The sequence below is a fragment of the Phaethon aethereus genome (genome assembly GCF_964289735.1).
Source record: "Phaethon aethereus genome assembly, chromosome: 6".
In the NCBI taxonomy this organism is placed as follows: domain Eukaryota; kingdom Metazoa; phylum Chordata; class Aves; order Phaethontiformes; family Phaethontidae; genus Phaethon; species Phaethon aethereus.
The window spans coordinates 19383444-19397143 of NC_138580.1; the positions used below are offsets into that span (position 1 = coordinate 19383444).

General features: G+C 34.9%; 1 protein-coding gene across 1 annotated transcript in view; it reads left to right on the forward strand.

The window, feature by feature from the left end:
* PSMD14 (proteasome 26S subunit, non-ATPase 14) overlaps positions 1–13700 on the forward strand; it is a gene marked incomplete at both ends in the record, with an annotated part of 39717 nt that overhangs the window by 11872 nt on the left and 14145 nt on the right. Inside the window, 4 exons of the mRNA XM_082001456.1 lie at positions 2276–2347; positions 2677–2796; positions 3880–3950; positions 4901–5051. Of these exons, the coding sequence (XP_081857582.1) occupies positions 2276–2347; positions 2677–2796; positions 3880–3950; positions 4901–5051 (414 nt within the window). The remainder of the gene's footprint in view (positions 1–2275; positions 2348–2676; positions 2797–3879; positions 3951–4900; positions 5052–13700) is intronic.

Below are 13700 nucleotides of genomic sequence, written 5' to 3' on the forward strand. Positions count from 1 at the left end.
TAAACAATATCTGGGACAAATGTAAAATATGTATGGTGATCACAGCATGGATGTTATGGTTCTTCCTAAAGCAGAAGGTTACCCTGATTGTACTTTTACCCTCACTTCAGACTCTGTCTGGTCTAGAACCGCGAGAAAATTGGAAGAGTTTTATGTATGAAGGAAGGAGTTGTTATCAAACTACTAAGTTTTTTTTAATTAAAACCCAACTCATCTGTACTTTATTCTTAGCAGTGATTAAGTGAAAATATGAGTCTTTGTGCTTTCCAGAATATTAAGACTTCTAAGTGAAAAGAAGATCACTTACAACAGACTTAAAGCAGGAAAGATACAGTTCAGAAAGTAAACTTACATGTTTATGGAGGAAAAAAAATGTGTAACAGTATCAGAAAATGATCGGGCATTTGAAGTTTCGCCAGTCAAACAATTTAGTTGTAGTATATCTGGAATAAATGGTTCAGGTGCCCTGTGTATCTGGTTCTGTGAAATGTTCTGAAGAACTGCTCTGTGTTTTTCATCATCTAAGTGTTCCTTAGAGGAACACTACTCCATTGGAGCATCTCACTGTTGGGCTATGGATAGTCAGGGAAATACTTGATGAAGAGGTGGAATTGACTAAAAATGGACCTTTGGTGAGGATAGTATAGAAGGTGAAAAGTTACACCTCATGGAAGATTGCTGATGGAAAGGCCAAATTGGCAGAAGAATTAGCAATGAGTGGTAAGAAGTGAGGGAGAGCAAATATCAAGAGGTGATGGTCAGCAGTATCAAAGTTGGAAACAAAGGTTTGAAGGTGTAGGAAGCAGTTGTGGCTGACACAGATCCATGCATCTATGAGTTTCAAAATCTAAAGATTGGATCCAAAAATCTAAAGGTTGGATCTGGAGCTAATAGAGAAGGTATTCATTGACATTGGGGGAAAATAAAAACCCCACCACCTGAATTTTCTTACTGTCTTTCAAATGTTCTGAAGACTAGAGGATGTCTTTTTTGTGTTTATAAAAGTGTAAGTGTGCAGAAAGGACAGTTGCTATATAAATTTAATATGATGATTACTTAAGTTCCTGGATTTATCTTCAGCAGGTGATGGCTGGTTGATCGCTATGTCTTCTGTTTGATGTCATGTGGGCGCATGTTGTACTGAATTCTTCCACTTTAAGTGAAAAATCAAGAATTTACTAAAAAAATTTTTTGCCCAATTTTGCTTGTAACTATGGAATCAAAGTTGTAAATCTCTAAAATGTTTCTGTAAAGGCACCATTTTTCTCCTCCTTTAGGTTAATGTGGAGTATCTCTTTTACCGTACTCCATAGTTGCTTTGTTGCCCTTCTAAGTTTACATTCCTTAGTGCAGAAGTAACCTTTTGTTTCCAGTGGAAATCTGTTGTACACAAGTGGGTAATAAAGTAATGAATGTTAATTTGCTATAATGAGGTACACTGATACGGTATTCTGTATAGAAGAGCAATATGTCTCTTGCTTCTCGAGAAAGGGACATTTAAAGTGCTGCCTCCTGTGTTTTTCATTTTCAACAGTACACGGAACCTGTTTCAACCAATCATTCACACCTGGGACAGTTGTGCTAATTTTTGAATAACTACTCATAAGGCAAAGAGCAAAGTATTTTGTTCACAGCTTTTCCGCCTAGGGATCCGAGGTCCGTTTTTTCTCTCACTGTACCGGTGTATCTGCAAAGTACTCCCATAGCCTTTATCTGCAAGTCCTCTTTAGCTGAAAGCTGATGAAGCAAAGGGAAATTGCTGTTTGTGTTGGTGCCAGTTAATCATGCTAGCCCAGCAGCATTTACATTCACACCACTGTAAGAAACACATAGTTAATTGGAGAACTGGCCGTATTTTACAGCTGATGAAGGTTAGCATTGCAGCAAAGCTGACTAATGGAAACTTAGCTGACTCTTAGCCTGTATGTCTTGTAACAGGTCTGTAGCCAGTGCAATACTTGCCAGTTTTTCGTTTTGACTGATTCTACTGATCGCTCTTTAGACTGGTATTGTTTTGGGGTGGCGGGAGACAGGGGATGATGGCTATGTGACTTGTATTACAAAATAGGTTAGCGGAGGAAGGTGCTGTAAAGAAGTGTTTGGCTGTGCTGGTTTTGTTTGGTTTAGTTTTGTTTGTAAAAAACACAACCAATGTGCGAAGTCACAATTTTAGATGCATTTTTGGGTAAGTTTTGCAATACAGAAAACAAAAGAAAATGTTTAGAAACTGCAGGATAACAATGGTGGAGAAAATAGTTATTTATTCTTTTCACAGGGGCCACCAACAGATGCTCCTGCGGTCGATACAGCGGAACAGGTTTATATCTCTTCCCTTGCACTGCTGAAAGTAAGTGTTCTGTGTGTACTGCACCTGTGTATAGTGCTGGAGATAGAGCACCTTGCACCTATCCAAAGTTTATGGACTTGTGCTCCCTAGGTGCTGGTCAGACTAATTTTTAAAACAAATCTAATACTGTTTGGAATACTTGGACTAAGAAACTTATTTTAATTATTTCTCGTTTGTTGGCTTCACTTCTACTATTTTATAGTTCCTTACGGTTCCCAAAAGTGCTACAAGTTGCAAATTATCTATAGATCAAAAAAGGCTGAAAGAACTATCCCAAGTCAAACTTGAACTTCTGTTAAACATACAGTGTCATTTGATCTTAATTCCAGATGTTGAAGCACGGTCGTGCGGGTGTCCCTATGGAAGTTATGGGTCTGATGCTTGGGGAATTTGTTGATGATTACACTGTGAGAGTGATTGATGTTTTTGCAATGCCACAGTCGGGAACGGTGAGTTCTTTGCAACTAGACCTTGATAATTTTGTTTGCTTTTTTTTTTCCTTATTGTATATATTTTATAAAAGCTTTTCCTGCTTTGCCTCATTTATGCCATCTTAAGGTATAACCCACTAGATAAATTTGTTAGACATGTTCGAATTATAAGTGCTGCAGAAAAAAAAATTAGATAAAACATGAGTTTTTTTGAGCAAAGACTAATATGTAAGTGTGTATATCAGTATATGGAGATGTTTATATGTATGTATAAATATATTGGTATAACATCACTTATAAGATTTATAAATTGATAACTGTAAGAACTCATACACTGTAAGCCAGGGGAAGGATTAAACATGTAAAAGGTTTGATTAGAAGTGTATCATGCCCTTAATTGTGGTGGTGCTATAGATGCACTTCAAACTTGCACTCTTGGACAGATCTTAGTGGCATATCTCTTAAATGATACTTTTGTGATATGAAAAAAATGATGTGTATTCATTTTGAGTAAGAATATTCATGTTATGAAGAGGTATTTAAAAGAGATGATGAGCCAATGAGTATAGTTGGAATTTATGATGCTTTTTTGTATAACTTGAATGCAATATTGTTCTTAAAAGAAGCACAGATCCCTTTGTAACTCAGAGCTGCACATAAATGAAATTTTTGAATTCTTTTGTCCCGGGTTTATTCTATGCATGTGTGTCGTGGTCATAATATAAGTAGAATCTGCAAAAAGCCAGTATGTGATATTTAGCTATAGAGTGGAACTTGTGAGAAACAACAGGCCAGAGTTTGCAGAACAAAAAGAGGAGGAAAAGGGGAATTCCTGTGCCTACTGTTTACTCATAGTAGAGATGACTTAAATAGCAATTCAAAACCTTCTTTCAGCATTTTAAAAATCACATTGAAATACATTAATAAAAATCGTATTTTCCATTTAAGGGTGTTCTGTCAAGTAGTTCTAAAGTAGTCGGGTTGCTCTTTTAAACGGATGCCTATAAGTGGTGTTTAAATTTTCATTTGTGGAAAGTAACAAGTTAAAAAACATTGCTTTATGTACAAGTGCTATGATTTTTGCCTTGTCTTCTGCATCAGGGTGTCAGTGTGGAAGCAGTGGATCCCGTATTTCAAGCAAAAATGCTGGATATGCTGAAACAGACAGGAAGGTAAGTCACCCTGAAGAGCGCTGATGGTAACAAGTAGTCCCTGCATGTTGTTTAGAAGAAACAGCTGGCTTTCTGCAAAACTAGTGATCTAGGGTCTACTAATAATGTTTAAAAAGAAATAATTGGCGCAGAAATCAGGTGGGTAGCATAGAATGTAATTCAGTCCACCTCATGATTGTCAGGAGATTGTCAGTCATGTTAAACCTCCAACTTTGATTATTGCACAGAAAGATTAGAATGCTGCTCAATTTCGTATAGGCAGTTCCTAGACAGTACTTGCTTAAGATTGTAGTTTTTTATCTTAATTAAAAAAAAAAATCAAAGTTTTAGCTTATTTATGAGCAATTTTAATGAGAAGAAAGGGAAAAAAATTTTGTAAAAGATCCTAGTATTTAAACAAATTTTTATTTCAGTCTTACCTCTCAACAGTTGTCGTCTGCTTGCTCAAATTCTTTTACTGTGGGAAAAACTTCAAAATTAGTGTTAGCAAAAGGCTCAGCAGCTGAACAGAACAGTGCAAATTGCTTTTTGACCGAGTTCCTAGTTCTACTGCTGGTTTAATTGATATTTAATCCTTTCCCACCGTTGGTTCCCCTTGTCCATGTCTGAAATGGACTTTCTGCCGTGAAAATTCAACCCTCAACGCCAAGGAGTTAAAGAGTAGATATTTACTCAAGTGCTGAAAGGGTAGAAACTGGTTCAGGGAAGGTGTGGTAACAGGGTGAAAAACTGAAAGCATGATCTACCACTGTTAATGTGCATCCCCTAATCGTAGCCCTCTTGTCACATTTATTCAAATCCGTGTTTTCACCATACTATAGTGAGTAATTTAAATATTTCTAATGGTGTTTTTTTCACAGCTCATCCTAAGTTATGCCCTGATACATTACTATTTCTTTTTGTGTTATGTGTTTCTATTTTTAAGAATCTCAATGTCCTCTTTGTTTCAGACCTGAGATGGTAGTTGGTTGGTATCATAGTCATCCTGGCTTTGGCTGTTGGTTGTCTGGTGTAGATATCAATACTCAGCAGAGCTTTGAAGCCTTATCAGAAAGAGCTGTTGCTGTGGTGGTGGATCCCATTCAGAGTGTAAAAGGAAAGGTATAGTAGGCTTGCTTTTTCTTTTTTAAGGTACTTCGGTAAGATTTAATACAGAAGTGCTGCAAATATGTGTAAGTTCTGGATTTTTTTTTTTGGAGGCCCATTCTGCATTAAAAAATAAAAATAAAAAATATTTCTCATTGTAAACAAAAAGATCATTTTTAGTTTATTCTGCATCTTACATCAGTAGTACTTAAACCGGTTGGAAGTCTTTGATATTGCTGGTACACATAACCAATCATAATCCTCCTGTAATATTTTACTATTCAGGTCTCACTGAATGTGTTTGCAAGTAATAATCCAAGTATATGTTTCAGATATTAACATTTTAGCCACAAAACCTAAGATCAGTTACGAACAGGTTGGAATAGGTTCAGCCTCTTAATGTGGATACTAACTAAGACGACATCGATTTATAGTGTTGCATATGATGGCTTTTATTATCATTTCTATTCCAAATATTTTGGGCAATAAAACTTTATAGAAGACTTGGTATCAAGCATTTGAGTTTTTGAGAAGTGTGCAGATAAATGATTAAGTATGTTAAATGATTATGAAAAGAGATTAACTTGCAAAGCATATTGGGTTATAGTTGTCCTTTGTTGAAATCTCTTTTGTTCTTGTTTAGTTCTCTTTTTATTTCTTTCTAGCCCCATATGCCATTTTCCTATTTCCTGCCTCATGACAGCAGGGAGCAGCTCTATTATCACCTTCACAGAGCTGTCTGCAAATGTGAGAGGCAATTCGATTTTGCTCAACCACAGGGAGAGTGGATTAGAAAAACCACAGAACGTACAGAAATTGGCTAGGTGGTTTACTGCTTTAAAATACTGCTGAGGTGTTTTGTTTGAGCATGCACTCCCATTGTATGGTAGAATAATTATTGAAATGCGTCATGGTATATATGGATGATATTAATGTGAATTTATAAATATTTAAAAAGTAAATATTCATCTTCTGTAAAGCTGTAGCATCATATTTCCTGTGAGACAGATCATATTAAAGGTACCAAACAATTCCACTAAGGGTTTCCTTAATTTCATAGCAGAATATTCTGAAGCTACAGTTGCATTTTCAGTTGGCATTTGTTTAATTCTGATTTTTATAGAAATTTGTTTATGTAACAGACAATTGAAAAATTAATAGCTTCTGGTTGTTTGGAAGCTATTAGACATCTGAATCAATTTTGCTCCTTTTTAAATTGCATGAAGAGTAGAAGAAAATTTAGTTAGCTTTTGTGAAAGGAAAAAAAAAAGATGCAGTAGAACATTTAATTACTCCTGACTTATTTTTTCTAGAACTCTTTCCTTTTGCTTTTTTATTTTCCCACTCCAATAGAAATGTTGAAATAGGACTCTCTTTATTTTGTCAAAATGTATTTTTTGGGGCTATGCTAGCAATTAATTTAGAATGCACTAGATATTAAATTTGTTAAGGAGAAAAGCCTCCCAGTAAGCCACGCTACTGTTATACCACACTTGCTCACTAAGTGCTTTTTTTAATTATTTTTTGCCACTGTTGTTTGACACAGATGTCATGTTTGAGGGTCTTTGTTCTCTTCAAGAAAATAATCTTTGGCATACTTATTTTGAATGTGAATAAATTTTTGTCCATCTAAACATTTCTCAATTACAGCTCTTCTGACGGTGTTACTTGAGATCTGGAAGTCTTGTAATGTTTGTTTTTCATACATGTCTAGCTGCTACAGTCAGATTAAATTACATTCTCAGGTTTCACATTAAAAAAAAAGTTTACATCTGTCATGTTTCTGGCAAGTGCATCCTTAAAAGCTTAGAACAAGAAAGAATCCTCCAAATTATGAATACCACTTCTAATTGATTTCTTGGTTTTTGGGGATGAGATTTGGCTATGGAATGTGTATGACTTTTATGATCCTGGTTGGCAAGATCACTTATATAAAAATGTATTTTGATTTTAGATGAACTGAGAGAAGAAGATGTATTAGAGGGAGCTTTCTTAGGTCAGGTTTGACTGCTTCATGTGCATGGCTGCCTTAGTATGGCATCCAGTGCCTCTTCATGTGTTCCACAACTTGAGCTAAGCTTATTTCAGGGAAGTATCTGCTTTTTCTCAGCACCAGCAAAAGAACTTCTTGCAGAGGTAATTCTGCTGGCGTAGTAGCCACTACGCTGGTGGACTTTTGCTCGTGTATGTAGCTATGCGAATCCCAAGATCATTACTCATTATACCTTTTGCTAACATAACTGTCTGGCAAAAAATTACAGTGAACATGTGGCATGGAAGATTTTAATATGGTGTGTTTTGACTGAGATTAGATGTATTTAAAAACAAAGTCCAAAATAACACATTAGCTAATTTTAAACCTGCCTCAGGGCAGGTCCATGCCCATATAAATTGCTATGGCTTATAGTCAGTGAAGCAGTTATGGTTGTGCTAGTGAAGAATAACCAGGGCAGAGGTTATTTTCATGTGTCAGGCAGTTGAAATGAATTCTGATGAGGAGCTTCAGGTTCACCTTGGCTAGCTAAAGCACTAAAAAGCAGTTTGCCCTGTCACTGGTAGGAAGCGAAAACTTGTTAACTTCTTTGTTAGCTGTCCTCATCTGGATACATGTGTTCCAAACACGTAGTAGGACAGGGGTGTATGATTGCAATTTAAAGGTAAGAATACATATAATCCTCATTGGTTTAAAAAAAAAAAAAAAAAAAAAAACCAAAGTAATTTTATGTCTTCTTAAAGCCAATGAGCAAAAATAAGTCGTATAAAATCCTTATATAAAAATAGAACCTTCATATAGTTCTGTGGATTAAAAGCCAACTGCTTTAATGACCATTTTAGGACTAGGATGTTACTACATGAATATAGTAGGACACATGACGCACAAGTAATTCTAAATACTGATCTTACTACTTTACTGTGTGTGCAAGAATATGTATGTATACTTTTTCATGGCTGTACCATATACTGCAGTTTTTAAGCTAATAATGTTCTAGCTGTCTGTAAAATAAACTTGCAACAGATCAGTGAATTTTAACTGAAAGTCGGCTTATCAGAATGCAGAGAGAAAAAGCTTTATGTTTTGGCTTTTTTTTTTTAATTCATTTCTATGAATAAGTCAAAGTAAACGTGCTAAAATATGGCCAGTGGGGCATCCTGGCTAGCTGTTGCTTCATCTTGTACGTACTAATAAACCTTTCTTTTACCCTCTCCAGTTTTCCAGTCTGTGCAATAGAAGTTGTAATACATATTTAGAATATTCCACAGAAGCAGTAATTTCATTAAAGATCTGGAATAAAGCTAAATATTGACACTTCATATTTATTTCCAACATACATTTTGAAATGCCTGTACAGAGAACTATATACTTTTGCCAAATGTTAAATATTTTTTGGACCTTAACTTAGCAGCTGTTCCTTACCTCTGAAGGAAAATATAACCACTAAACCCACTGTAGCATAGTATCTTTAACTCCACAAGCACTAGCTTACTGAGTGTGCTCATATTTGTTAAATAAAGAAAAACGTGGTATTTCTTTTTTGAACTGTTTTAAACTTTAAATCTTTATTATTAAAAAAAAGTCACCATGTAAAATGGTTAGTTTTTCTGAGGCAGTTCATTGGTTTCCTGTGATTAATAATTGTTGGCAAAGGGATTGGTAAAATCTCAAAAATTTTCAGAAGTCCATAGGAATATCTGTTGGTTTATGGCAAAAATCTTTTCTTTAATTGTTTGCTGAGGAAAAGACTTGTCTTTGCGATAGCTTTTAATGAATTCTACTTTGCATGTTAATCACCTCCTGACAGATAAAACCAAATATGCTATGCATCTTAATCTTGTGCTTAAACCATATCCTGCCACTTTCATAAAAGGGGTTTTTGCTCTGCTATCTTATCCTAATCTGAATCTCATTCAAAGGATAAACAATGACAAAAAACTGTGTGTTTGGGTAGCCAGGTAAATCAAAAAAGTTCCCATGGTAAATGATCTCAGGAGATCATCTAGTCTGACTTTGTGCAGAGCACAGTGTCAACGCAGAGTTCAGATCAGCTTGCTTAGAGTTTTGTCCGCTCGAGTCTTGAGATGCAACAGCCTCATGGGAATAACTGTTCCAATACTTTATTATTCTTGCGGTTGTTTATTTTTCCCCTTGTGTACAGTCAGCAGCTCCCCATTTCAGTTTATTACTACTGTTTCCTGCCACACACATCAGTGAAGAACCTTGTTCTGTGGTATGAGTAACCTCTTGTGCCATTGGAAGGTTTGATACTTCAAAGGGTAGCCAGAGTGTGGGCTGTAGTCTAAAACCATTTTGTTCAAGCAGCTTCTTTTCAGTGGAAGTCGTAAATTGCTTTCTTTTGTTCAATTTATGAGATCTTTCGAATTTTATTCTAAAAGGAGGAACAAATGTGATTAACTTTAAAAATGAGTAAAAGAACAAATGATAAAGTGTGAAAAAAATTTATTCCTATCATGCTCTTAGAAATCCCAAAGAGAGACAGTTATACTGTATGTTTAAAAAAAAAAGTATTATTTGTCCTAACAGCCATTATCTAGAGAGAGAAGGAGAGATGCTGGTTTATCCTCCTTGTACAAATGAAGAGCTGAGGAGAAGAGAGCTTAGCTGAGTTGCTGCTGGAGGTTCATAGCAAAGTTGTGTCTGTCCAAAGCCAAGGTCATCTTGAGCAAGGTGAAGGTCTCAAAGTCCTTTTGAGCTGTTAACAAAGAAAAATAATATCTTTAAATATTCAGATTTCTATTTAGAATGACAAAGCATTCTGTGCCTATTGTAAAATTGTGATGGCTCAAATACTGTACTTCGAAATTTTGTAGTATTACAGCATGTTTTAAATTCTTATTGTGCTAATGAGATTTTGTCTGGTTTTCAACATGGACAAAAACTTATGTGGGCATAGGATAAAATGACACTGTGAAACCGATAGATCATATGGCTGATCATTTGTTCTTCATTTGCTGGATGACTGTTAGGGTGACCTCTTCCATAAAACACTCCTCTTCCTCTTTTTTTGCCCATTGGTATTTCTAAATCTAGGTGACAACCTGTGTGTAACTACTTGTGTATGAGACATATGGTTTTATTAATATCGGATTTCAGTTTTTAACTCTTCAGAGTAATAGGTGGTCATTTTGAGCACTGACCATAAGAATAGTAATTTGCAAATAGTTTTGATCTCTTCTAAGCTGGAATGTAAAAATAGCAGATTAAATTTTCTATACAGTACACTATCAGCTTGGTGGCATATGTGGGGAAAGGCAGCTGAACTCCTTTTCTGAGACAGTTTCTGTGCTGCAAATCCTCCCAATTTATCAAGACAAATATGAATGAACGAAAAGAGTGAAACCAAAAGCAGATAGAGATTTAATAATTACTTTCTGAATGTTGGAAATACCTTCTATCCTCAGGAGTTTTCTTCAGCTGAACGTAAGTCTAACACTAGTTTTCTGAAAGACTGCATGTTTTCAGACCTCCAGTCGTTTATCAGAGTGCCGTTATTTTTCCTTTGAACCTGTCCTTTTCCCTTGTTTGTTTGAATTAACCACAGGATTGGGGGAGATGGTGACTGTTTTCTAAGGCAGCAGAAAAATGCAATTCTTAAGATGACATGTGTGGAGAGATGAGTATAATGCCTGAAATTTTAAATAGCCCATTTAAGAATTAAGTTTGTGAGAACTTTTAAGTAGACTGGAGCCACCTAACAAGATTTTCTTTATATACCAAGCTCCCTGTCCCCACTTCATGCATTTGTCTTAATAACCTTTACTTTAATAAATATTCCCCAGACACAAGTGAATTCAACAGTCATTAGGGAACAGCTTGAAAGTATTAATTAAAAACAAATAAACAAAACAGTAAATTAACTATATTGTCGCTACTGCTTTGGAGACATGTTTGCTTATTGTGAATTATTATGCAGATAATATTTTACCAGAAAATATATTTTAAATATTTTATTGATACCTACAATTTTATGTCAGAATCTTTTATGCCTGGAACGACTTTCATTATTAGAACTGGACTTGCTAACACCTTTCTATTGTAAAGGGAAAAATTCTAAAATAGAGAAAATAACTTTACAATGTGTAATTTTGGTTGAAATGTCAAGGGTACACTTCTGTATGTTTTGTACAATACCTAATACATTTAGATATTCTTATAGTACTGTGGTATTTCTTAACATTGACTGAATGGAGCATTTGGTGCAGTAACCTGTATATTGGAGATGGAAACATCCTACTTTGATCTAGGCAAGAACTGAGTTTGGATAGAGCCTGATTTGGAGAAAAAGGCAGTAAATATGTTTGTGCTGGGTTTAATTACTGTTGATTTGATGAAGACTGTTCTTTCCTAAAGAATCACATTAGTAAGAGATGAATTGCATCTGTACTACAGTGTAGGCCACTCAGTGTTATCCAGCCCAGGATGTGTTTTTCTAAACCTAGGCGTAAACTACAAAGTATTGAATTGTTTTATTACTGCCACTATACCACTGGTTTGTGTTTTTTGAAAACCAGCATTTTTTATAGTAGTTGCACATACTCAGAATAACATTCTGCCTGTTTTCCTTCCTTATTTTTTTAATGAGGTGCCAAAACTGTTAATATCAATGCTAAAATTTGTTATGCAATGTCCTTTGGGCTTGCTGTGATTTAACTAAGCAATGTATGTTTACATGCTAAACCACTTACATAGGTTACTTCAGTTCATGCCTTCCCTTAAAACAAAAAAAGTTCCAAGAAGACTTTTTGTTGGAAAGTATTAAATGTTTAATTTCCTTTTGCCATGGTGGATGTAGAATAGTCCATTTATCTTCATTAAGGCATATAGCTTTAAAACTTGTAGCTTTGCTACTTGGGAGTAATGGATGCATGCCCTCACTTGTCAAGATAAATGTATTATACTGTAGTTCTCTCCCCTCCCAGTATGGATATTCAAGTTGTACTGCGGATTTGACCACAAGTAAGCAATTCTCTAAGGGTAGAGAAGGAAAATGCACGTACTCCTAGGAATATATTTTCCAGAGCTAAAATTGACATTTTATAAATAATTTCCATGTTGCAAACTTCAAACTCACAATCACAGCAATTCAGTGATATGTACTTGGCATGAGTCAGTTTCAGTTCTTAGTGCTTTTCATTGGAAATGGCATAAAAAGTAAAATTTCTTTGAATTTTTTATGTTGTGGGCTTACAGGGGACAGAAGATGTTCTTTACTTGTAGTTGTCTAACAGTGCATGGCAGCATAAATAACGAAATGGTCATAAACCCAAGCTGCACTTCTTGGGTCACATGTTCCATTTCATTTTTAAAGAATCTAGAAGGAAACTAAGCAGTTGTTAACAGGTCAGTTGCAGGTGATAAAAGAGATTTTAGATGGGACATTACTTCTTTTTCCGCACCTGGCATAACCACATTACATCCTTCCCAGAGTTGTCTTTAAGCACTGGTATGTTTGTTCATAAACATATGGCATAAACCATGCATTGCTATTTGAATTCCAAGGATACAATAAATTTTTTAAAGATAGTCACCGTATGTCATAGATTCTTCACTGGAAAAAATATTGATGTTAGAAATGTTTTTAATTTAAACAAAAAAGGCTAACTTATTTCTAACTGATGTTTACAACTAAAATATAGTAGGTCTTGCAAAACAAGCCTGTTTCTTTCAATATTGTTTGTAAATTTTGTATTGGAGGGATTTAACACAAACAAGAATGAGTGTAAAGTACTCTCGAAATTAGCCTTTTTTTTTTTTTTTGGTAAAAAATACCCCACAAGGTTATGAAGACTGTTTTAGAAGTGGTAATATATATGGATGGCATTCACACTCTCAGAAGCTAAAATAAGTTTTGCTATTAAGCATCCTAAATTTTAATTAAGCCATTATTTTTAATAATTATGTGCAGACTATAGAAAGCCAGATTTTTATCTAGTTAGCAATTGAGTCCAGCGCTTGTCTTAGCTTGTGAATAACTATGAATCATATTAATTATAGCTATCCTCAAATTTATTAAGTACAGTGAAGATAATTGTAAATTGTTTCGAAAGATACATTATGCGGGCTCTACTGTGGGTTGTTGACCCAGGGGAAATGCTTAAAAAATGCCATATATTTATTGTTTTCTAGATTATTATGCTTTTTGAGGCTAAGACAGATGTACAAAAAGATGCAGTTTTTATTTTGTATTGGCAGCTTCCAAATATTTAGTATCTATTTCCAAGAGCTGCAATTAGTAAAGCATCCATGGTACTGAAATCCACACATCCCACAAGCTAATTATATTTGCAAGGTCAGATTGAATACATATTTTCAGAAAAATAAAGGGTTATATAAATGTGTCTTCTACTTGGCTGTTATATCACAGTTTGTTGATCTGGAGTATAATGTGTACAATTCACAAATTTGTCTGATAACAGAAAGTGGTGTGTGATTGTGTTTATTTTACTAACCAGTATATTCACAGCAATCACTTCCAAATATCTCTCCAGTAAAGATGTGTTAATTACAAAACAGACAAGGTCTTCTATTATATTAAAGCTACTAACAAGAAGACAGCAGGAATCACACATGTAAATAGCATCATCAACCCCTATTTTAGTCCTCTGTTTTGATCTGTGAGTTGCGCATAGACCAAAGGTGCTATTAAA